The sequence below is a fragment of the Aythya ferina genome, assembly GCF_964211825.1.
Source record: "Aythya ferina genome assembly, chromosome: 4".
Classification (NCBI taxonomy): Eukaryota; Metazoa; Chordata; class Aves; order Anseriformes; family Anatidae; genus Aythya; species Aythya ferina.
The window spans coordinates 41,584,363-41,609,982 of NC_140300.1; the positions used below are offsets into that span (position 1 = coordinate 41,584,363).

Below are 25,620 nucleotides of genomic sequence, written 5' to 3' on the forward strand. Positions count from 1 at the left end.
GAGCTTTGAGATCAACCCTGATCTGGTTATTGGTGCCACAGAACTTTTTCTCTCTTTGTGGCGGATATCCATACTGACATTTTAAAGTAAAATTAAAATTGTTCCTTATAGACACTTAAATGTTGGCATTTCAGACTTGCTAATGCATTTCTGTTATTTTTTTTTTCCTTCAGCAGCTGGATATATTTCTGGGTACTAGCAAATCTGGTGGAGCTACTTTTACTTAAAGACTTTGGTGTATCTTGTTTTTCTGCCTGTTTGTTTGTTCCCATTCTCGTTTTCTCAGAGAACTTCTTGTTACAGAAAGCAGCTGTAGTTGTATTAACAACTCTTGGGCTGAGAGTTTGATTTCTTTCAGGTTCTCGAGACAAGTGGGCCTAAAGCTGTTATTTTTAAAGAAATAGTCAAATGGTTCGAGCTGATGCTAATGTTTGAGGGGATTTTAGAGTTGAGTTGTACTACCTATGGGATGGGAGGCAGAAATGAGGAAGGAGACAGGGACAAGGCTTTTGCAGGAGGCAATATACAGAAGGGGTGTGATTGTACAGGCACTCAGATATTATTCAATTTGTCATTCTTTTTTTTAGGCTAGGTGCAGTGTTATTGGTGGACTCCTGCTCTACTTTGCTATAAATGAGCAAAATGAGAGATGATAAAAAAATTTTGCATTAAAACTGAGATGATTAAAACAGAGATTATTAGCCTAAGGAAAAAGTAGCCTTCCAGTAAATGTTCTTTTAATTTAGCTCTCAGTAGCAGAAGTGTTTATTTTTCCTTCAAAGTGAAGATCTTTAAAAATAAATAAAATGAAAAAATCCTCCTCTTCTTAATGTGGGCTGCCAAGAGCCAGGACCCTGAAAAGCATGAGATCTTTGTTTCTGTAGATGTTCATTCAAACTGAAAAACCCTGGAGACCCTAACAGGGGAGCTGAGAGGAGGGGGGCAGGGGATACATGAGAGGAATTTACCTGTTATTGCACTGGATTAAATTCTGTTGAATCAGCACTTTGCAAGGGCAGGGTATTCGGTCAGAAAATTTCTCTTCAGACTTAAATTTACATTTGTTGTTCATTTATTTTAGAATAGGTTTCTCATGAGGGCCCTGTATCTCAAAACCTGCTTTTATGTTAAGTTCTTAATGCCTGTCTATTTGAAAGGAAGAATTAACTGATTCTGTAAAAAGAAAAATTACTGTTGCTTTTCCTGCCGTGGAAAACATCACTGTAAGATTTTCAAGTTGACTGGTAAGTGCTAAGTTTGTTTATGAATACAGTCAGCTCAAGTATATAGATAAAATCTGTTGGCCACAGCTTCAGGAGTTGTGTTTGCACGGTCTCAGAAGCAGACAGTAAATAACAGGCTCTGGATGTCTGGTGCCAAGTGACAGGAACAGGGATGATAAATAGCCACTTTCTCTTCTTGTTTCTTTAGAAATTAGTTCTCAAGACTGTTATGATATTCCACGAACGTTTCCGAATGACAGATCTAATTCATTGGAGGGCTTCCATAACCACTTTGTAAGTATGACTTGATCTTATGAGAGATGGCAGTGACAGTGCTTGAATGCTTTTTGTTCCCATGTAAGAAGGCAAGCCGTACAGTGTTTGTGTTTTTCAGTTTCAAAAGAATATATTAATCTGAGTAGATTAGGTTAAGAGATTCATGTGATTCACAGCTGATTGCATAACTTATTTTGTTAAAGGAAATATATGTTAATTCTAGAAAAACAGAAGCATGTTGACAGTGGGAAGTGTTTCAAGTGAAGAACTAGATGAAAATTATGTCCCAATGAATCCCAACTCTCCTCCACGACAGCATTCCAGCAGCTTCACTGAACCCATCCAGGAAACAAATTATGTACCAATGACACCAGGCACGTTTGATTTTCCGTTATTTGGAAAGCAAGTCCCTCCTCCTGCTCACATGGGTTTCAGGTCCAGTCCAAAAACCCCTCCCAGACGGTCTGTTCCTGTTGCAGAATGTGAGCCACCGCCAGTGGATCGGAACCTCAAACCAGACAGAAAAGGTGAGGAAAATGTCCAATAGAAGTTGATTCTTTCCATCTAATAAAATAGCTCTTGCAACTTAAATGATCATTTTCAGATATTATAACGATTTTTATCCTGTTAGCTATCCATACAATAGAAGAGTTCTAGAATGTTTTCATGATGTTTTAACATCACAGTAACAATGCCAAATACAAGCATAGGTTTACATTTAATTTCTGTAGTTATTAATCAAATATTAGCATAGAATTGCCAGCACTCAGAAGTATGAGTTTAGTCCTTGCACAGAGAGGACAGCCAACTTACCATGAACAGAGCACGCAAAGAACTACATAGAATACCAGTATATAGGCATAATAATGCTTGGTACAGGAGCAGCACACATTTCCATTATATGATGTAAAAATTAATAACTATTTTAGGTATTTGCTTTTGATGTCAACATTGTTAGGAATTATATGAGAAGATTTGTGTATTGTGTGCTTTTTAGCCCTATTCCAAGTATGTAGTAGTCATAGAATAATTCTTACAAAAGCGTTTGAGTGAAGGAAAAAAATAGATTGAAGGAAGTGTTAACCAGTAATTACAAACTGAAATGAAGCTTTAACATGATGTATAAGCAAGGAAAATCACTTGATGTTTGGGCTGCCCAGTGCTTAAGTGGTAGCAGCCACACAGGGCAGTCACAGGAAGATGTTTAACATGGGCTACGAGGTTACCATATAGGTTTTCCTTGGAATCCGAATGGGAGAAGGAAACTGCTAATTCAAGACAGTTGTTAAGGTATGTTCACTGTATTGCACAAGCTTGGTGCCATACTTGCATTGCTATTTGTATAAACTGCAGTAAGTGAAAGCATATGAGCCTAGATTTTGAATTTTGGTGTCTTTATAGACTGTGATAGATTAAACAGTCATAAAGCAAAAATAAAAGTGGCTTCATGTGGGAATACTTTAAAGAGCTGAATGTGTGAGAGAGAACTGTTAAAAGTTTGATGGTGCTGCAACAACTTCAGTGACAAAAATGGAAAAAAAATAAATTTGTACATGTCCTGCCAAAGCTATCCTTAAAACAAAACAAAACAAAAAACCACTCTTAAACGTAGTGCACTGGGTTTACTTTGCTTTAAAATATGGATTATTTAGGTAATGGGTGGTATTAATCAACAAATACTACGTGTTCAGATGAGGTTATTTGTGTAGAGAATAACTGATAAATGGTTTAGACTTCCCAGTCAATCTGAAATGTTTTATCAGCCTATCAGAAATGCCTAAATTGTAGAAGAGGGAACTCAAGAAATTTAGGTTATATGTCTGCACTACTTTGTATTTGAGTAAATTCTGTTTGTAGAACTATGTTTAGGGAAAAAAAAAAGTATTTAGATTTAGAGTGGCTGGTTTGATTTTGGAGAAAAACTCATGTCCTAAGCAGATGATCCAAAATATTAAGCAAATAAAATTTTATTTGGACATTTTTTTCCCTTAAGTGAAAGCAGCCTGTAAATAAGTTCATTGGACAGTATCATTATGATATAGATAATCTCAATGTAAAATGGGAAGTGCCACGTTTCATTCTGACTGTCCATGTTCAGAAAATTAAATATGTCTTGTTTCAAAACCTTGGCAGTCTTCTTGTGCCTAATTATTTCAGTGTTAACAGACAGTAGTTCTGTTTTATTTTTAAGAAATACTGGACAGTAACAGATTGAAACATGATACTGGAAAATATTCTTGAAATAAACACTGAACTGCTTGAAAATATTTTCCCCGACTGGCTGGTTTGTGTATTTTACTGATAAAATGCTTGACCTTCAAAACTGTTTAATTTTTATGTTGAAAAGCTTGGTTGATGGTGCAAAGCAGTCACATTGGTGCCTGCTGAGGCAGCGTTGCTATTCTTGCATCTCTCTTCTTGAAGCTAAGTTAGTGTTTTACCTTTTAAAAGTGGTGTGTAAGACTTCTGCTTTGCTCCTGTCCGCCAATGCTTTACAGCTAAGACAGACCTAGCCAACAAGAGGGAAGAGATTTTGAGATATACTAACACATCTCTTAATAAGTATAGAGGTGCCTAGTGTAACTTCTATTGGCCATATTTTTGCCTGCTGACTTTTAGAAGCTGAATCACTGTAAATTGCGTGATTATTTTATGCAGTGTAAAGGATAACATCACTTTAAGGCTAGCCATGAAAGTACATACTTTGTAGTGAATGCCTAGGGTCTGAAAAAAGAACACAGCTCTGTGAAGATCTCGAGCTACCAAGAATGATAATGATTCTGATTTATCAGTGAGGGTTTTATCTTAGTAACACATGCATTAGCTCACTCAAGTTTTATCAAGTCTGCTACTGTGAGACTTCCATTGTTGTGAAGAGCAGATACAATGATGCATCGGGATGGTAATATTCCCATTTCAGTAGCTGCTCTTCATGCAAATCACTTCTTCCAGAAGTACTTTTTGGGAGAAAAAAACTGCAGTTCATGTTGAACTAAAATGGGATAAAACTTTGCTTTTAATTGGACCCTTACATGATGAAAGCAAGTATATGCCTCATGTCCTACTGCGTTGCTGTTTCAGCTTTCAAGTTCTTGTAGCAACTTCTATTATAAAGTTGTTTATGGTCATATAAATGTTTTGCAATGGTACTTTGCCACATATTAGTGCATAAAAAGTAAAAAGTGGGCCAGTATGTTTAATAATATCTAGGTAGACATAGGGATGAAATGGCACATAAAATAGTTAAGCTCTGGGTATCGATCTTTTTATTTTTCTTTTAATATGATTGGTTCAAGAACTTATGTTGGAAACCACCACTGCTTCTCTAGATGTGATGTTACTGCCCTTACTGAGATCTGGTGTATTGGGTGCGCAAGGCTTCCAGGTGTATGAGGGCTGTATTGTGTTCTGTCTGAAGAAGCCAATGTGCTTTTTTCATTGGTTACGGACATTACTGCAAAAATTGTATTTTGCACGGCCTACAAGTAGCTATTCCTTCTTTGTAGGCGTATTGAGAAGTATCATCACCTTTAACTTACTGAGCCAGAGCTAATGCTTCATGTTTCTGTGTGGGCCAGTGAAGTTTGTCAAATGTGATTTTAGCACTGAATGTCACAAAGAAATAATGCAGTGAAACTAGCACATAAGGAAGGCATTGCTTTTTAGTGTCAAATGTACATGCTTATGCATCTCCTCTGTTCTACACTTGTAAGTTTACAGACAGTGTAGTTTGGCAATGGTAGGTAATGGATATACGGTAGTGATCTATACATGCTTGATCACTCATGTTCTTTGGAGAAGCATGTACTAGGCAACAAAGATCTGGCAATTTGTCTATCAGCAGCAATGAGTGAAGGTGTAGGTCTTCACAGCTCTGATCTAAACACCTAAAGTTCTAGGGAATTTCTTAAAATTTTCTCAGTTGTGACAGAGGAATGAATTACGAAAATCAGTGATGCTGATAAACTAAATGTCAGCAAAACATATTTCTAAAAGTCACTAAGCTACATGCACAGTGTGTGGGCACTTCTTCACTTTTTGAAAGCCAGAAGTTCTTCAGCCTTCCCAGTAGGAGTAGCCTGAGCAGGAGGCCATGGTGCTATGAGATGCTCTGTGTCATTTTCCTCTGTTTTCTAGAATGGCTTTCTTCTAAGCATGAGGGGCTGGAGGGGCGGGGGAGAAAATGCGGTGCAATCTCAAGTCTTTTATGTAGTTTCACTCTTCTGGCTCACAGCTGCTTCTGTAAGCAGGGAGGGCTTCCAGTACTTTCTGCAAGTCTTGAAAGTAATTTCAAAACATGGTGTTGGCTTATGGTCCCAGTAGCTGGAATCAAAGCATTTTACTGTTTCTTTAGAGAAGCATACCAAAAGGTAAGTGGTATATTACTTGGGACAAAATTGAGAGCATTTGGCCAGATGCTTTTCTGCAGTCATCTGTAACTGAATGAAGAAAAAATACCTTTCCTTAAAAATGTGTTTTATTCAGGGTGCTGTTTTTTAATATATTATTATTATTATTATTATATATTGTCTGCACTGATTTTGTATTTCTGCTTTTTGGCTCTGGCTTGCTATGGTTGCATGTAATCATGATGCTAAATTGGAAGCACTGTTGCTAGCAAAAGGCTTCAGCTGGCATCAATGTTGCATCCATCCTTGCAGCTGGGTATGTTCTCTGAGTTGTTAAAAGGCTCTGTGACTGGTTCTGCTGGAGAATGGTGCTTTGGCATTTTACCTTGGGGCTCTCACATGTTCCTTTTTCAAAATGCTGCTTATCAAAGAAGGAGCAGTAGAATTAAAAGTACCCAAGTGCAGTGAGGTGAGCTAAGGAAAGCTAAGGCTGCAGAGAGCAAACAGCCAGGTTCTCTTCTCCACCTTGTGCTTTCCTAGGGCTCTTCAAAATATCTAAAAAATAGCAGTATATCAGCAAAAAATAGCAAAATATCAGCATAGCAAAATGTCTTGGACAGGCAGATGCTGGCTGGCTGTGCTGGCAGTCTGTGGGAAGGTTTTAAGGCCTGACAGAAATCTGTGAGCTCAAGCAACCTTAATCTTCAATACAAATGTGGTATTTATTTGTAGATGAAGGGAAGCACATGGATGAAAACACAAGGGGTGGGGGTTTTGAATTAGGTTTTGTTGGTCAGGAGATGGCTGGAGCAGGAGTGAGCCTCTGTACCAGCTGCTGTGAAAACTCACTTAGCTAAGCTGAGACAGTATTTGAATGAGATGGGTTGTCTGTGTGCATGGTAATGACACCCCCAGTTGTAATTTTTCAAAGTTATTTTTTTTTCAGTTGTGATTTTTCCCAAATCAAACAACTTTGTGGTGGAATTTGTAGCAGAAGTTTGTTCTTCAGAGTCTTAGTCTGGTGCTCTGCTTAGGGTAATGTGGTAACTTCCATTTTCTAAAGGGTAGCATGCCTTCATACAGGAGGGGATTTTTTTTTTTTAAGGTTCTAAAAAAGAAAAACATGAACTGTGAGCATATTGCTCAATTAACAAGTCATGCCCACTATGGAATGAAAATCAAAAGTTAAAACTCACTTGATTAAAGTGTAGTGCTACTATTTTTGTAATGTTGTCGATCCACGGTATTTAAAAAAAACACTTCACAGAAGTCAGATTCATGCAGATACCGGTTCAGGGTCACTGGGAGGTGTGATGGAATGATGTATCGGTAAGGGAATTGCTAATGGTCAAGAACTCAGGATTCCCTGTTCCTTAGATACAACATTGTACTGGATTTTGTTCCTTGTGTCTTCACTGGCAATTATATTTATTTGAATGTCATTAGAGTTGAATTACGTTCAAGATGATTAAGATTTTCATTCTTAGTCTTGGATTGAATTTCACAGTTTATTTTGCTGATGGCAAGAATAACAAATAGCTAGTGTAATGCCTTTTCACTTTTTTTTTTTCCAAAAAACGATTTGTCTTTCAACAAAAATAAATCATCACAATTTTGTGTAGCGATGTTTCTTGCAACTTCAGTCCATGTGATTATCTTGAAAAGAAACTGCTGCTGGCCCTGGTAATTTTAAGCCCAGCAAACAGTAAACTAGGATTTAGAGAGAGTTAGTGATGTACTCATTTCTCTTTGTGCAAATAAAATACCCAGTTGCACATTAAAAGAAACAAAGGGAGAGGGGGAAAAAAGTCTCAGAGTTGGTACTTGTGACTATTTTAAAAATGTTGCTGCTTCTTGTTGAGTTCACTTAATCTGGTTGTTTTCCTTAGAATTTTTTTATCATTTAAGATGTTACATGACATAATTTATGTGATCAAACCACACAAGTGGACTGCTTATAAAAATCTGTCTTTTCCGTAAGTACTCATGAGCATCTCCCAACCAGATTAACCTCATAAATTATTTCTTTTCCAAAGTACATTTAAAAGTGTAGGCCCACTTTGAAGAGGGATTTATGCACAGAACTTTCACATGTGACAGGAAGCATCTGCCCTATTCTGGCCACCATATGACCCACTGATATGCTTCTGGATGACAGTCATAATCACCCATTGCAGTAGTTCAGTATGAGCCTTTAAAAATCTCAAGCAAAATCATTACTTGTTAAGGAAATTAAGAACCCTCATTAATAATGAAGTTTAGTTATAAATAGCCTAGTGAATAGTTGCCTTGTTAAATATTTACATGTGTTGAGCTGGATGATGTGAACATACTGCACATCCTGATATAGCAGGAGCACCACACCAGCATCCTGAAATAAAACTTCAGAGAAACAATTGAAACGTGACAACAGGAGATAAGGCTTACTTTAAAAAAGATGGAAAAGAGGAGGAAAAAAAAGGGGGAGAGGTCTAAAAGAAGTTGGCAACACTGCAGAGTTCCACACTATCATGATAGCTGCGCATTCTTAAATGAAATATCACTTAGGCTTCAGGACAAGTAGGCAATTAAAGATTGTGAATGATGGTTTTAATCCATAGAAAGAACTAAAATGAAGATCTGATGAATCAGCAACTAATTTTCATGAAGACTTTTTAGAGCAGAACTACTGTTTGTTCTGTTTTAGGAAATCCAAGTGCTTAATTGTTCTATTTACTCTTGGAAGTTACACTTACTATTTGTTTTGTTTAAGAATTAAAAAAAAAAAAAACAAAACAACACACTGGGGGATATTTTGGTGCTTACTCAGCATCCCTAAAGCAGGATGAATACAAATTTACTGATTCTTCCTTCAAGCTCCAAAGCCTTCCTCCACTTGTAGTACTGCAGGAGTATTATACTTCCTCCATGGCAGTACTAAATTACTTCTATTAGGCTAGTTTTTGGTTACAAGCTTTAAATTAATTTAATAGTGCCTTGCTATGGTCCACCAATCCTTAACTTGCAGCTGTGATTGGTCTCAGAGAACTTTGAAACAGCAAATAATTCCAAGACTTCCTTGGATAGCTACATTACAGCTAATGAAGCTATTTCAGTAAATGAAGCTATGGCTTCATGGACGTAACCGTTTTAAAAAATTAAACAAGTTTTCTAAAGACAAACTGCAAGAATTACTCTTATACTTGTAGAGATGGTGTTGTACAACTTCAGAGATCCCAGGGAGAGCAGGAACAGGAGAATACTGTTGATAACCCTCCATATTTTTCCTCTCATTTTTTTTTCTTCCCTGTATTTTAATGCCTCTTTAAGCAAACATATATATTTTTATGTACATAGTCATGCTATCCCTTTAGCATTTTTACCGTTTTAATATTATGCTCAATTTTTTCAAGGAACAAGTTGCTCCATTTTTCAGTTTTCGTTTAAAAAAAAAAAATAAAAGTGAAAGCAATCTTAAGTAGTGTCCCTTGGACTTCATACATCTTAGTACAGCTTTAAGCTCCTAATCAATAAACACATCAGAACTCTGTACTTTGGTCTTAAACCACTACCTTTGGTATTGAAGGCTTTTAGTTGATCATGCGTTGGGGGATTGTTAAATATAGACATGTAGAATTACTTTCAAATTAGGGCAGTCAAATAGTATTTGGGTGATTAATAGCTTTGGTATTCTCTGAATAGTTTTTGTGGCATTTGGCAAGTATTTCATGAATACCAGTGAACCTTAACTGTCAGATACAGTTTGCCTTTATAATCAGATGTTTTTTCTAATTTCTCCTTAATTTCTGTAGTATCCAAAGTACCGGTGCTCCAAGAGAAATTGCTCCAAGAGAAATTATTTGGAGAATATAAAGGTGTCCAAGAAAACTGGAGAGCATCTCTTTAGATGACTGATTTTAATTCATAATTTTGAAAGAATGAGCTGGTTCTGCTTTGTTTTTACTGTTGTAAAGAGACCAGTCATTGTTGTCTGTGTGGAACCACTGACCAGAGCTAAGCAGAGTATCGATATTCCTATTTGTTGCAGGATACTAGTATAGAAACGGATATGAATTTTGTACAACTAAATACATGTTTCTAATTAGAAGTACCTTGGCAGGAAAGAGCCTTAATAAAAACAGAGATGAAAAAGCAAATTCAGGATATTTGTGGAGCTTCATGTTGAAGACCATGTACTCAGGAATTGGAGTTCACTGGGGTGAGGAAGAGGAGGAAAGGGGGAGGTTATTCTGCATAATTGAAAGTCAAATAATAAACCCTGTGAGATTGAGACTGAGCTTCAGCCTCTTTTTTTTTTTTTTTTTTTTTTTTTTTTTTTTTTTAAGGAAAAGGACACAGCAGTTCTGAGTACTGGAATTCTTGGACCTGTGTGAATTTCAGTTTCTCTAAAAAAAAATAAAAATAAAATAAATGCAGCATCTTTATGTATTTAATGGAAACTGAAAAATGCTCTTAGTTATGTTGTTCTCAAAATACTTCTGTCGATGCAGGATGCTCATGGATGTTTTTCCTTCTTGCTCTCCCCTTTCTATTCCAAGTAAAGCACTGCTTTAGCATTCCTGTGTCTGATCTCCTTGTCTCGTGAGGATTAGAGTCCTGCTGGCCAGGAAACAGCATTAGCAGATCACACATTTCTGAAATTTTATGTCACATTAGTAGGTTTACTTGAAAATTTTAAGCTCTAAATACCTGGCGTTAAAAGAGTGTGTTGGCCTCATTCATGAGGATGTTTGCAATTTCCTGATGTAAAATCCATTGCCAGCAAGCTGTGGAGAGCAAGCAATCGCTCAAAAAACAAGCTTCTTTTTAACAGAAGTCTTGTTAGTACTATTGCTTCAAGGCTATAGCCTGAAAACAAAATGAGACTCTTCACTGGGCGCCTTATGTTCTCAAAACCAAAACTGCACCTACCTACTGTGGTGCTGCAGTGGGAAGCCTTCCTCTCTGCTCGCCCACGTCGTATTTCTTCCTCTCGCCCTTCCCACGTCGTATTTCAAGGTGTTTTTGGCAAACAAGAGAATACATTAGGTAATGGGGGAAAAAAACAGCAACAAAACTAAAACAAAAAGATTCTTCAGTTATACCATTATTTGAAATAAAATCAAACAAGTGAAATGGACTCCTCCTGATGACTTGTGAGACAAAGGCAGCATTGACACACACCAAAATGCCAGGAGCAGAATTCATGTCATCTGACTGTACTCTAACGCTGGATCCATAATCACTTGTTCTACTTGGCAGTTTTTACAAGCAGCCATTTGTTAGAAAAATAGACTTTGTTAGTGATGTTTCAGCACAGAGTGCCCTTGCACAGTAGTTGTATCACAGTGTGTAGAAACTGAGTTTTTCTGGCTGTAGCGTTTTGCATTTTACAGGTGGTGACTTGACTGAACAATAAAAACATCTAATTTTCACTTCTTGTTTGGTTGGTTTCACTTGCTGTAACTTATTTGGTGTTTTGGCTTTTTTTCTTCTGTGGGATCATATGCAGTTGTTTTAACATCACTTGTCTCCTTTTAGTTCAAAAAAAAAAAAACCTAAACTGAATTTTAACCCAGATTTGTCATTCCTGGAATAGGTTTGTAAGTTAAAAGCATTGCCTCGTATGAGTGCCTAAACATTAGCTGAGGTAAACTAGGGTGAGTGGGCCTAAACCATAGGAAATGCATTTTTTAGTGTCACTGGTGTTGGAATGCCGTATGGAGCTGCGAGCTCCACAGACACTTTGCATCACCTTTAGTAAAGTAATTAAGGGAATGGTCCTATCACACTTCTTGGGAGATTGTTTTGGAGAATAAACATTGGAGACCAGTCCATTGTACAGGTACGATGCATTTTCTCTATTATATTCAACTTTTTACTCTGAGAGCACTTTGCTTCCTGCAGGCTTGGAGGAGCAAAGTAGAAAGGTTAGGTTGGGATAGCATCAGGGATTTCAATTGTAGTATTTAAGCTTTTTCAATTCTAAAAATTTGGATTTCTGTTTGTAGATATGACTAATAGAGTAGCAGAACTGCTGATATTTAGATAAAGAATGGCAGTTTGAAATTCTTTGATGGGTTTATTTAAAATGTGCCTTTTGAGGGAGTTAGAGATATTATCAAGAACTTTTCTGTGCCAGAGCCTTACGTTATTTTTTTCTTAAATGAACAAAAATGGAGTAGAGGAGTTCTGCAATACAGACCCAAAAATAAGAAACATCAGTCTCGTGATTGTGATTTTCCCCCAACTCCTTTTCCTTTGCCTGGTGTCAGTTTTTTTCTATTGAGATGTAAGCTCCTCAAAAGAGATTAGACTGTGGTTTTTTTTTGATTTTGTAGAGACGGAAAACTTGCGCAAGTATTTTAATTCCCTATGACAAACTAACTAGGGTAACTGCATTATCCTGGCTATCTGGTAGCAGCAAGCTGTTTTGCCACTAAATTTATTTTAGGTTGAACAGTCTTTCTGCAGGAAGAGATGAAAACTCAGTCTATTTTATGCTGGAACATTTTGTATGTTCTTGTCTGATGCGCAAGAGAAATATTATAGGGACCTGTACTTATTTATATAGCTCTTCAGAAAGCCTCAGAACAGTTTCGAAGTGCTAAATTAAGTATGAGGCAGGCACTTACATAATGCCCATATTTTACAAACAGGGATAATCAGGAAGGTTAGCTTCAGGAGTTAGTTCAGGAAGGTCAGCTGCATGAGACCACATAGAATCATTAACAAAAGCAGAAATAATGAGTCACAGCCCTGACTTCCCTGTGCTTCTCTCCCATACTGTTGGTTTCAGTTGCTTCAGCCTACATTTGGTTGTAAGAGGAGAGGTTATAAAGTACACGCTGGTTAAATCACTTCATTAACCCTATTACGTGTGCTAGATTTCTCACTGTATTTAAGATTGATGCTCATGTGTAAGTATGTTGATTGGCATTTTAAATTGAGTTGTCTTGGCCTGAATTTATTTAAATCAGGTAATAAAACTGAAACAGAATTAATATGACTAGGTAAGGATGTTGAGCATCAAATTGTTTTTATTAGACAACATTGGAATTTGAACTTCTAAATCTGTTCAACTGAGCTTGAGATCTTGGCCTTTTGTATAGGTAAGCTTTTATCATAGAGTTGTAGGCAAGGTACTTAGGAATATTGAATCAGCTCAGAATAAACTTGGCAGCGTGTTGGGTCATGCTTTTGATCTAGGTCCAGTCAACAGCATACTTCATGGAAATACCGTGTGTACCATTTGACAGTCCAAGTCTTTGGTCAGCATTGCCCAGCCACTTGGTCTTTTCATCAGCACTTCTAGCCCTTTAAGGGATCGTCCGGTTTTGAAATTAGAAAAGAAGCCTTTGCGTGAAAATCATTTCATGTTCTTTTGTTTTAAAGCTGCTATGTGGCAATATTAGTAAATAAATAGTCTTACCTGCATGGTCTCTTGGAAGTGCTGTGTAAAATTTAAGATACAGTAAAAAAATAAATAAATAAATAAAAATGTTTACCTTCCTTATTTGATTACTCCCAATACTTAGCGATAACAGTAATAGAGCACTTCATATGCAAAACCCTTGGGGTAGGGATTTGCAAACTCCTGGTGTTCGTTGCCAAATCTATTTTTTTTACAAAGCCTTCTCACTCATTGCTGGTAGTACCAGCCCACATCTGAGTCTGTGCCAGTCCTTTTTCCTTTTGTGCTGTAGGGCAACTTTTGAACATTATCAGCCTTAAACTTACTTGGTTTATTGTAAATCTTTACCTTTCATATGGCTTCTCGGTGTACCACTTGAAGGCACTCACTTTTTGTAATATTAAACAAACCCTTTGTCAGGTAGACTTTCATGACAAGTTAGTTATCGTGCATTATCGATCATATTTATTTAAAAAACACAGTGTGACCAGAACTGCTTGCAGAGTTCGAAGTTGGCTAAGAGGTTCCTTACTGAGAAGGGGGTTATATTACTACTGCCTGGAGGGAGCTTGTTAAATCTCAAATGTTTTCTTATTTTGTACTCATCTTGTTGCCAGGTTCATTTAAAAGGTTGCGTTGTGTGATAGCATAGAATATTAGGGAATGATTAGTGCATCTGTTGCAATTGCACATGTTCATATACAACGGGAAAAAGAATTAGATGTCATTTTCTGATAGGGCTGTTTGCGGTGAGGACTGGAATGCTCTGTGCTGTATGCAGGCTGGGAGCTTGGAAAGAAAGTCACCCTGCTTCTGCAGTGTCAGGGAGGAGATTTTGATGCAGATCGGTACAGACCTCTCGGTAACAAGTTTAACTACAGTGTGGAGCTCCTGGTGGCTTCTCAGCTAAGGGGGTACGTAGTGGGTAGGACATTTCCCAAGACCATCCCTATTTCCAAAGTAATACTGGAGCTAAAGAGGACTTAAGTCAAGCTACCCTCAAAGAAATTATGCCTGAAAGGTGACTGTTTTCTTGTCATGCTAGATATTCCTCAAATATGGAATTTATTTAATACAACTTGAAAAAAGTGGTCAGTTACAACATTTGTTGATACATGTTTTAGGCTTTTTGTACAGCTTTTATGCTTGCCTCCAGCAAATGACTTGCATGCAGTGTTTTCTTTGTTTCAAGTTTGGTGCTTAAAGCCTTTAGCGTGAGACCTAACTAGACTGTAAAACTCTTCCTTCAGCAGCTTGCTTGTGCTTGTGGTGTTAACCTTTCTGCAGGGGGTTGCGCTGTTTATTTAAAAAAAAATCCATTTTCCAGTTATAAAAAGAATACTATATTAAGAGAGTCTTCTTTTTACCAATTAGGTCAAAGTCCTAAAATTTTAAGACCTAAACCACATGGTTTAGAGCGAACTGATTCACAAACCGTAGGTGACTTTACTACAAGAAGAAAGGGTATGTACTTGAGCACTGTATGTATATGGAGCTTTATAAAAATAAATAAAACTTACGCGAACTGTTACTCTATAACTCTCCTCTAGTCTTCTTACTTCTTTATCATCTAAGATCATAAACTTGTATCCCATGCCAAGCAAAAAACTATGTAAGAAAGTATAGCCTTTCTGTTGTGAACAGCAGATGAATACATTACCTTGACATCAACGTAGATGCTAGATCTCTTAAATTTTAGCTATTCATATTTACTTTTAGCTGTTCGATTTACTTTTTTGTTTGTTTAGAAACAAGTATGTGTGACTCACATGTAAGTTGCTTGAACTGTCTTTTGTTAGGCAGTAAACCTGAAATCACCGTTTACTTGGGTCTTCTACTGTAGGTCAAATGCTGAAGTAAGGCAAAATATAATCCTGTAACTATTTAATAATAATATGATTTACATAGGTAATTTAATGAACGTTGCATTTAGTCTGGGCTTAAATCAAGATGCTGAGGTAGTGCTTGATATTGGCACGCAAAGTAAAGTAAATTACAGATAGCAACACTTCTGTGAGATTTTTGATGTTGTTCAGTACCTTTGGTTGTTAAAGCCCATTGCAACCAGATGAAATATTCCTTTGACCAAGTCCTTTACTCTTTCTGCTGGAGTGGTACCTTGGCCACTGATTGTACCTGCCATTTAGCCTCAGGCCTTGACAGAGGACTGGAGCTGAGCTGATAATTTTTGTGTCACTTAATCTTCAGGATCATCTTGCCTGTGTAAAGTTCAGTTCTGCCACCCTATCTCATATGATACCTTATACCTTGACACAGATGAGTTGTAGGTCCTCTTCTGAGGCTGTGGTGACAGCTTTTTATGAGCAAGTGAGTTAAAGTGGCACAATTACTGAAGCAGGCTTGATATGCTTTGAGTAATTATGACTTTTTAATTAAAGGAGAAAATTGTTTGGGATGCTGAAGACTTGTACTTATCCAGAAAATGTGAATCATAAGCCTTTGTTTGATATGTAAGATAGCTGACTTTTCAGTAAACTCTATCTGAGGAGTGAGTATAATGAAAGTATGATGAGTACAGTTCTGTTTTTTCCCTTGCAAGACAACCACGTTGATTAAGCAACTGATTTCTGTCAGTTCCTCATGTGGTCACTTATGACAGTTCTTATTCTACATGAACTAGTTCTGCATGCCTGATACTTGATCTTGGTGAATTTGTTAATATGCAGCAAACAGATAATTTGGGGGACGGGTGGGGCTGGATGTTACTTCAATGGCTTTGCTTTCTATCTTCTTAAAACAGTTTTAGGGAGAATGAAATTGAGATTTGAACCATGGCAACAGTTTAACCATATGTAATTTTGTTCCTTAAGAGTCCCATGATCCTTCTTGATTTTTTTTTTTTTAAAGGCTTAGGAAGGACGAAACAAAAGTTGGATAAAGAGATGATGTTTCTCACTAACAATCAACTTGTGTTTCTGTTCTGAAAATGGAATTAAAAAATGGCATCTTTTCTAGCACATTAGCTGTCACTGATGGCACAAACACGCTGCTCTGCTCTCCAGTTGGTGAGCACTGAAGCAAGCCAAACACCTTTTGGAACTTAAGTATTGGCTCATCTCTCCGTTCTGAAAACTTAGTTGCAGATTCTGCCCACACTTTGAGCTGTGAAACCTAATCTGTAGGGGCACATGCATGCAGTGAGAGCAGAGTTTGCATAATAATCATTGTCCACGAGCCAGGAAAAGTATACGGAGCTGGCTGTGCTGGCATTTTAAGCCGAAGCTGTCAACCCTATCTGCACTTGTCAGTTCAGCAAGTCATTGTGCCACTGTAAACACAGAACATGATGCTGCCATTTCAGTCTGTTCGAAATGTAAATTATATGTTTGAGTGTATCTTGCAAATTCTTAATTTGTGTTTTTTTTTTTTTCTAAATACTGTTGCTTTTTAGTAACTGGGAAATTTAAACTGCAAGTTAATGTATCGTAGCTTTATAGGAATTGAAGTGTCTCCTTTTCTTAACTAGTTTTCACAATTTGAAAAACAGTATTTCTTTTTGGCATTTACACTTTGAAAAGCTATTAAATTTAAGTTTGTTTGGGAATGTTCCGTGCTTTAAGGTCGTCTGTTTCTTATATAGCAAAACCAGCTCCACTAGAAATAAAACCGCTGCCTGAATGGGAAGAATTACAAGCCCCAGTTAGATCTCCTATCACCAGAAGTTTTGCACGAGAGTAAGTTCCTGGCTTTTCTTCATCTGGATTAACTGTTTTTGTTGACTAGTGCTAGTATATGTGTATACACATCTGTGTTATATTCTCAGCCTGTGTAATACAGATTGAGGTTTCCTTTTGAAGTATGTGTGTATATGCATGCATGCGTTAAGACAAAGTATGTCAATGATTTTTTATTTTGTAATATATGTAAAAGACAACATAACCAAAAAAATGCAACACTCTAGTAATCTTCAATGAAAATTTCAGCTCTAATGTGCTTATTTTTGTTGTTTACCAGGAGGTTTAAGATATTCAAGATGTATTGTTTGTAAAATAATTCCTGGTAATTAGCTCCTCCAGGTTTCCCATGTCTCCCAGACCGGATTCAGTTCATAGTACAACTTCCAGCAGTGACTCGCATGACAGTGAAGAGAATTATGTTTCCATGAATCCAAATCAGTCCACTGAAGACCCAGTATGTAAAATCTACATCTTAACTACTCTCTTCCTGTGCAGTCCTTACTTCTAAATCATGCAAACACAATACAAATTCTTCCACTCAACATCATCTTCTTTTATATTTCTAGATCAAAATAATAAATCTGTGTAATAGAACTGTAGTTTTGTTAGGATTTCACTGAGGAAGTTAAAACTATAGTCATTTATAGAGGCTATGGTTAGTATATATGTCTGTTGTACAAAACAAGTCAACATTTGACTTTTTCTTTTACCTAGAAACTGTCTCCTCTTGTCTGCCATTGTTAGTTCTAGACTAGCAATTTGGTATCAGAGCATCAAGGGAAATAAATTATTCATAAAACTTCTAAGACAGGCTTAAAAACCTTTATTAAAAGGAGATCTTCCATGAAATGTGGAAAGAATTGAGGGGAAAAAAATAAGGATCGATATGTTTATATTCTGTTGAAAACAACAACAACAACAAAGAACTGAGCTACCTCTGCTTTTATTAGATTTAAAAAAAAAAAAAAAAAATTAAAAAAAAAAAAGGTCAAATGGGGCTTTGAATACTAAATATCTATTTTTTTTCGCTTTGGGGAGAGCTAATTCAGATGGTAGTTTCAAATATTTAGCTTGCGGTGCTGTCAGAGCTCGTTAAGAAAAATTAGTGATGTGTTCTGTGTGGTGGTTTGTTTTTGTTTTAACTGGGGAGAGAGAAAATGCAATAGCATTTTCAAGTAAAAGAACAGCAGTAGGTCTAGTCCTGGAGTGAGACATGGTCCAGAATATCCCTAAAGCAGTAGGGGGATACCTGCATTTTTGCCCCAGGATTTAAGTCAGGATAGTTTCAATGCAATTACAACATTTTTAATGCTTGGATTCTCTTTTAATGGGGAATACATTTTTCACCTTTAAAGCCTTATGAAGCTATGGTTTCCAAACCTTCTCTGGGGTAGAGCCTGCCTGCTGCCACCTTTTTTTTTGTGCTGTTCATTTGTCTGCCTTCCTATATGGCATGTGCTATCCCATTTCACTACGCCCTAGACTCTTCTCACAGTGCTGCTTGCTACCCACCCTCTGCTGTCCCACATACCCTCCCCAGTTCCCTCCAGCCTTCTACCTCCCGTGCTCCATGGCTGCCTGTGGATACCACCTCTTAGGTCCCCCAAGCAAGCCCCTCCTGCTGACTTCTCTGTGGTAGCTCGGACTCAGTGCAAGCTTAGGAGCCCGCAGAAAGTCTGGCTCATGTTTTGTGCGGTGTCCGACCTGCTGGCAATGCAAGTGTGCTTCTCAGATGAAGCGTGCTTCAGCAGTGGGGTGCCAGTGAGGTAAAAACCTATCCCAACTCTTACAAGAGCACTGTGCGAGAGGCACTGGTAAGTAATTGGTTACATCCCGTTTTACAGATGCAAGAAGTGTCCCGTTTTGCACAAATGTTTGGAGTCGCTTCTGCCCATAAGCAGAATTGCAGAATCGCAATTAGAAGTGGAGACTTCTGTTGATTCTTACAATGCCGTTTCAGGGGGTTTAATTTCAGTGCTAAGATGGTGTATTTAATATTGCAGCCAAAATGGCCTGTCGTTAGTATCTTCTGTTTGCTTGCACCATTCTTTCTTCAAGGTTGTTCTACAGATATCCTTCCATTTTCATTTAAGTATATTTTAAGCTTGTTTTCTAATGCTTATGTTCTGCCTGTCTAGTTCGTTTCACATAACATATCCTTTTCTGTTTAATGAGTAAGAGCTTTTTAAGTTTATTCTGGAAACCTTTACACAGATCCCAATTTTTGTTAATTATGCAGAAATATGTTTAGAGAGTTTGGGCAACAAAAATGAACCTTTGTCATAGTTGTTTGTGTTTGTCCTTGTTTACCACTTAATGAGTTGGACGATACAGGTGCAATGGATAACATGAATTGAAAGAGCCCAGCCCATTAAGATTTAACCAATAAAATATTTTATTTCCTAGAGAACCTGAATGTTTCCAGATATGTCAAGGCCTTTGTTTTAATGTGTGCTAATGAATTATATAGACTTCTCAAAAGTTTTGATTTGTTCCAACAACATCTTAGAAAGGAGTCCAGACTTTTTTCATCCTTTTCTGTCATCAGCTTTGAACCATCTTGTTTGGACATGTTGCACTTCTGTTTTATTTAATAAAATCAGCAATATTCTGCTTTCTTTCAAGTTGCTGTCAGCCTTACCCTTCTGTCTTTCCTTCTGCCTTCCTCTTCATTTTTTGCTGACTGCTGCCCTCTGTCTTCCTTTTTTTTCTTTATCTTTTAGAGAAGAGTCCTTCTATTGTACTGTTCCTATAACACCTGTTAAGAGGGAGGGATCAGGCTGGGAGAGGACAGAGGAGGTGAGGTTGTAAAAGTATGGGCTAATTGAAATTTAGGTTTATGCAATACAACTTCAGTTCAGGCAGCTCTGCACAAATTTCCCAAAGTTTTAATATTTCAGTTTTATTAATTGAATAATACCTTTTGATTTTAAATTTAATTATGATAGCTTTTGAGTGACATGCAAAAGTTTCATTTGGAGCTTTACCACTATTGTAAGGCTGAAATTCTTCTAAGATATTTAATAGCAATTATTTTTTATAATTGTAATTAAGAAATGCTAGATTTGAGATGTAACAAATTCTTTAAGAAATAAATAAATGAAGGAAACACCAAAACTATTCCATTCTTATGTTGTGATATGAAAGGGGTACTAGGTGGAAGACAGACTGATTTGGTTGCAACCTTAACTTTGGGGGGTTGGTTTTTGGGTTCCGTTACCCAACCCCTCTTGGCTTTTGATTCTGTCCCAAGTTCAACATTGTTCCATTTCCACTTAAATTTGAATATACTTGTTGCACAATGTCAACAAAACTTGCATGGTTTAACTGATTGTAAGAGCTCAGCCAGTTTTTTAACCTTGAATATTTTGACAGTTTATAATAAGCATATTTGATAATTTCAACTATTAACATGTACATTTGCAGCTGAAATTATTTGTATTATAATTTCAGAATTTGTTCGGTAGCAACAGTCTTGATGGAGGAAGCAGTCCCATGGTAAAACCTAAAGGAGATAAACAAGTAGAATATTTAGATCTGGACCTAGATTCAGGAAAATCTACCCCGCCTCGTAAGGTGAGCAAATTTTGAACTTGTGCATGAGGTGCTTAGAATTTTTTCACAAGTAGTTGCTGGGAAAGAACCTCCAGCAAGATCACCCTAATTAGCTTGTCAAAAGGTCAGTTGGAGAGGTTCTGTTGGACCGGTCATTGAAAGTTACTTGTTCTGTATCTGTTTGAGACAGACATTTTATTTTCTAATAAATAAATCGTATGTTTTAACTTTTTTTTTTGTCCTCCCTTGTTTTTATCCAGAAAAAGAGCAGTGGTTCGGGCAGCAGTGTGGCAGACGAAAGAGTTGATTATGTTGTGGTTGACCAGCAGAAAACACTAGCACTGAAGAGCACACGGGAGGCATGGACTGATGGGAGACAGTCTACAGAGTCTGAAACGCCAACAAAAAGCGTGAAGTGAATATACTGCCTTTTCTATGGAGAACAGAAAGGAGTGAATTTTGAAGAATTACAGGACCACAATGGCAGCATGGCTTGACTGTACAGTATTCACTGGTGCGTGAATAGGTTCTTGACCGAATAGGATGGAAGCCAAATGACACTTCAAATGTATCAAAAGAATTTTAAGATCATAAATCGGCTATGTGGTCTCTGGAAAATTTGCAACCTGTAAATAACGTGTAAAATAGTATTGCTTAGCTTTCAGAAAACTTTTTGTTCTGTAGTTAACACATCTGTAGTATTACCATGTTTATGCACTTTTTCAGTTACAATGTTGGTTCAGGTATTCCCAGTTAGTGTACCTTAATGCCTAATTTGTCTGGAGATTTTTTTCTTTACACTACTATTTCTTACAATGTTAGGTTAATTAAGCTACATGTAGATATGGAAATTAATATTTGAACTTCATTTAACAACTTAAAATTGATTTTTGCAGAAATACTTTCACAATTGAATAATCTACTTGAAATGTCAAGAGATGACCGTTAGTTACCTACTTGTTTATATTTAATACATGCGGAAGATTATTTGGAAGTCTACAGGTTACCTTCCTAACAAAAATTGCTGTGAGTTAATAATAATGAACTATACTGGGTTTAGACCTACAATCCTGGCTTATATGTTAGTTGTTAGTGGTGGAACTTCTATTGTATTTTATTAATGACAGTGTTCTGTGTTCGATGGGTGAAGATTCTGCAGGGTGGGATCTTACACTTTTAAAGACTGAATAATTAAATATCAAGTAAGCCTGCAAACCACTGATGGCATGCAGTAATATTGTGATCTCACACTTATTAACAAGAAATAACCTTTATATTATTTACAGAAGGTAGAGTATATAAATCAGGTACGTACCAAGCACTATTGTGCTAATACACTGATCAGGTTTAGACAATGAGCTTTAGTTTTGTACTATTTAGAAGTTCTAATGTCAGTTTTCAGTTCAAGATTAATGGGACAGTTTGACATTCACTGTTTGTAGTACTAGCAAAATACTGTGATTTTGAATTAGACATAATTCAAACGGAAATACTATGTTTTGACACCATAGTGCCCTTCTTATGATCTTTATTTTACTTCAATCTCCTGCTTGGCCTTATATTTAAATCCCTATGCAACTGATATTTTGTATCTCTGTTTTTAAAAATTAGGTAATATTCTTAAATGATCCCCTTGTAAACCACTTGTCGCTCTTTCCTGGTACAGGATTTTAAGCTCTGTATACTGTGATCCTTTATTTTACTATGCCAGTTCCAAATAATAATCTGCCTTGGTTTAGAAACGTGTTGTTTTTATCTGGAACAACATAGAGCTCTTTAAATACATGAACGAGTTAGGTCTAGATAGAAAATTTACTAACGCTTTTTTTTACACAAATGCCCGTAAGTAAGCGGTTGGTTTTATTTTCCCACCCAATTGTTTTATTTTGTCCAAGTCATTTAAAAGCTGAGTATAAAGCTGTGTTGTTTTCCAGCGTGTTGGCCTTAGTACTGTGCCTATTCTACCATTGGTTGTTTCTCTCCCCTCACAGCCACAATCTGCCATATGTAAATTATGTTATTTTTAACAAAGGTTCTTTTCAAATTAGTAATATTTTGATGCTTTGAATGTTCATTTAAAAACAAACAAACAAACAACTAAACACAATGCATTTTGAGGTGGATTTTAAATAAATCAAGTTGTTCAGTTTTGATGTGTAAATTCTGTCCTGTGAAACAGTGAATGGGTATTAATGTGTGTGTAAAGGCGCCTAGATACAAACCACTTTTTTTTTTCCCAAAGTTGTACATTATCTCATAGTATCTTTCAAACAAAAAGCATCTGGAAGAGTTTTCAAAACAAATCTCTGATGTAAAACCCTGCTGCAAGCAACTAAATATATCTGGGTCCCAGCCTTCTGGGAGCCAGGAAAAGTGATGCGAGCCAGGGGACCTCGATGGCTTAATCAAAAATAGTTGAAATCCTTAAAGACTGGAGCTATAACTCAACTCTGCTTTGAAGGTGTTATTCAATACTGAACTGCTCCTCACTGATGCTACAGCTGACAAAGCCACAGGCATGGTGAATAATTGGTAAGTCTAATGTTTGGTTTAGGACATACTGGTTTTAATCATTTTATTGGTACAATTGCAACTGTGTACCTCCACTGATGAGTTGCCTCTAATTTGTTAGCAGAAGTGATTAGATAATCACTGCTCCTGTTTACGCATCGTAGTTACTTTGCTTACCGTTGTGGTAAAGAGTCATGCTCTGTACTCCTGCACTTGCGCATATACCCAAGGAGTACTTATGATCTTAGAATATTTCAAAGCTGTAGTTGTTTATTTTCTCAATGTACAAACAAATCCGGGGGAGAAAGTTTGGAAGAGCTGCTAATCCTTTACACATTCCTAAGCCCTCCTTCCTTGAAACATTTGCTGACTGCACAACTACATTTTTCTATATATAAATATATATATTTATATACTGTGGTTGTGGTTTTTTTTTGTAGTTGAGCACTGACAGTTTAGGTATCAATGGTATTTTTTCAGATATTTTGAGCGTCTCTGATAGTGAAGTATAAATGCCTGAAAAAATAGGTTTCCTAAGCTGGCCTCTCCTCTTGAGCTAGTGACACAAGTTGGTTTTGCTGTTTGCTGACATCAGTACTTGGTTTACAGATTATACTTATTTTTTCTTCATTTTAAATTTGACAGCATTCATAGCATTATTATGATTGACATTTTGAGGATATTTTCCTTGTTAAGGGAAATACGTTTTCTACGTTAGGTAGTAGAATACAAAGTAGTTGTCTGGAACTTCTCTTTAGTTTATTAGATTTCTTTGCTGTTTTCTCCCCTTAATTCAAGTGTTTTTTCTACTTCCATGTTGACCAAAGATTGTTCGGAATCAGAGACGTGATACTAACTTTGATGATATTTCACCTAGAAAGTTAGAGTGGGACTTTGTGTTGCAGGTTTGTCAGAGCTCTGGAAATTCCTAAGGATGTGAATATTACATTAAAAATTAGTTCTAAAATTTCAAGTCATAGAAAGAAAGCTAGACTGTTGTTAAATGTGCAATTTTCAATTACAAGCTTCCAGAGAACACTCTGGTAGCAGGGATGGATGCCGATGGAAACTGCAGTAGAGATCAGTGCAGAAGCAGTTTGTTGAGTGTTCCTTTTCAAACAGGTAAGGTCTTGTTTCACTAAAACACTGTTTTCATTTGTAAATATAGTTTTAATTGCTGTGTCATAGATGAGTCATTTTGAACTGCAAATGTGTGTGTAAATCTTGGTCACAAAAATCAGAAGAAAAACTTAGTGCCTTGTACGGTAAGATCAACTCTGAAAATGTTTTGGCATCTCCTTTCCCTACAATCTGAGCAATTGCTTTCCTGGTAAATACTGCTGGCCACACTTAAACACTGACTTAATCATTATAGCCTCATAAAGTGCAGGTGCAGAAGCAGAGCTGTTACATTCTGCTAGAAATATGTTTAATGACCCTGAAAAAGATGACAATATAAACATGACTGTTAGTCTTTTTTTTTTTTTTTTTTAGCTTTTTTGAGATTTTCATTTATATGAAAGAAAAATCTTGCAATTCATTTGTGTATGGTAGTTGATGCAGTGCCACACACAGGTCATGCAGACAAATTACAATCTTGCCATTTTAATTATGTAATTTAGAATTCATTGCTCCATATAGCTAAATGGGGAGAGATGAGCAGCTCCTTAGCTTTCAAATTCCATTATGAGCTAAGCAAGATCTTTATCACAATGACATTTAAGCTTAGTTATTAATGATTGCAGCAGTCAATTTTTATATATATATATATATATATGTATGTGTATATATATATATATATATATATATATATATATATAAATAAAAAATTAGTCTTGCAAAACTACCTTGGAAACTTACCAGCCCTGAATGAACCCTCCATTCCCTCCTTAACCATTGAGGTTTGTATCATAAAAGCCAGAGGATATACATTTTTTCTCAAGGAAAAGCTTTTGCCGTGCTATGTCAGTGTACAGTTTTAGAAAGCAATAATACTACGTAGTGGTTTTTTTTTTTTTTTGGATTTTTTTTTTTACACTTAAAACTCTTAAGAAGCAGAGTGCTGTCCACAGGCAGACTTAAATGTGGAGATTGTCCTCTATATTTCTTGTATTTGGTTGGGGTTTCTGTGTATTACATCAAACACTTCTTGACGTTCATTTCCTCTCATCTTACTGTATGTAAATACTAAGGTGATCCATCACAACATAAACGAGTGCTTGTCCAGCAAACAGTGTAAGCAATGTTCCACAAAAATGTGGCAATTTGCTGTGGATGAACTGAAGACCAAGATGTGATTTTATTTGTTAAACTTCTATTTTAACTTAACAAGGTATAGTTAAGTTATAAAATCAATATTTGTACTAATCCATGCTTGAATATTCTTACAGGATTCTTGATTTATCCCAAGCCTTTTCCTAGTAAGGTGGATCTGCAGTGAAACGAGAAGAAAATACGTGTCACGTGAATTTTAAGAAAAGCCAATAAGAATTTGGGTCCTATTACAAGATTTGATTAAATGTTGTTTGAAGTTCTCTTCAGCTGTTGCATGTTAGTGTATGTGGGACTTGTTCAGTGTGCCCAGATGACCTGATTTGTGTTTTGGGAGATGGTAT

The 25,620-nt window shown here is 36.6% G+C and overlaps 1 protein-coding gene across 7 annotated transcripts in view; it reads left to right on the forward strand.

Annotated features, from left to right (window-relative positions):
• Nucleotides 1–22,655, forward strand: part of GAB1 (GRB2 associated binding protein 1) — a 96,839-nt gene extending 74,184 nt beyond the window's left edge. For 2 of the 7 annotated variants that reach the window (XM_084516759.1, XM_084516761.1), the window contains 7 exons: nt 1,432–1,517; nt 1,723–2,026; nt 14,616–14,705; nt 16,843–16,936; nt 17,270–17,393; nt 20,393–20,515; nt 20,755–22,655. In XM_084516759.1, coding sequence (XP_084372885.1) covers nt 1,432–1,517; nt 1,723–2,026; nt 14,616–14,705; nt 16,843–16,936; nt 17,270–17,393; nt 20,393–20,515; nt 20,755–20,913 — 980 coding nt within the window. In that variant the 3' untranslated portion in view covers nt 20,914–22,655. Of the gene's footprint in view, nt 1–1,431; nt 1,518–1,722; nt 2,027–14,615; nt 14,706–16,842; nt 16,937–17,269; nt 17,394–19,662; nt 19,739–20,392; nt 20,516–20,754 lie in introns of all 7 variants that reach the window. The other 5 variants (XM_084516762.1, XM_084516765.1, XM_084516760.1 and 2 more) reach the window with 4 other exon arrangements.
• The last annotated feature ends 2,965 nt before the right edge of the window (nt 22,656–25,620 follow it).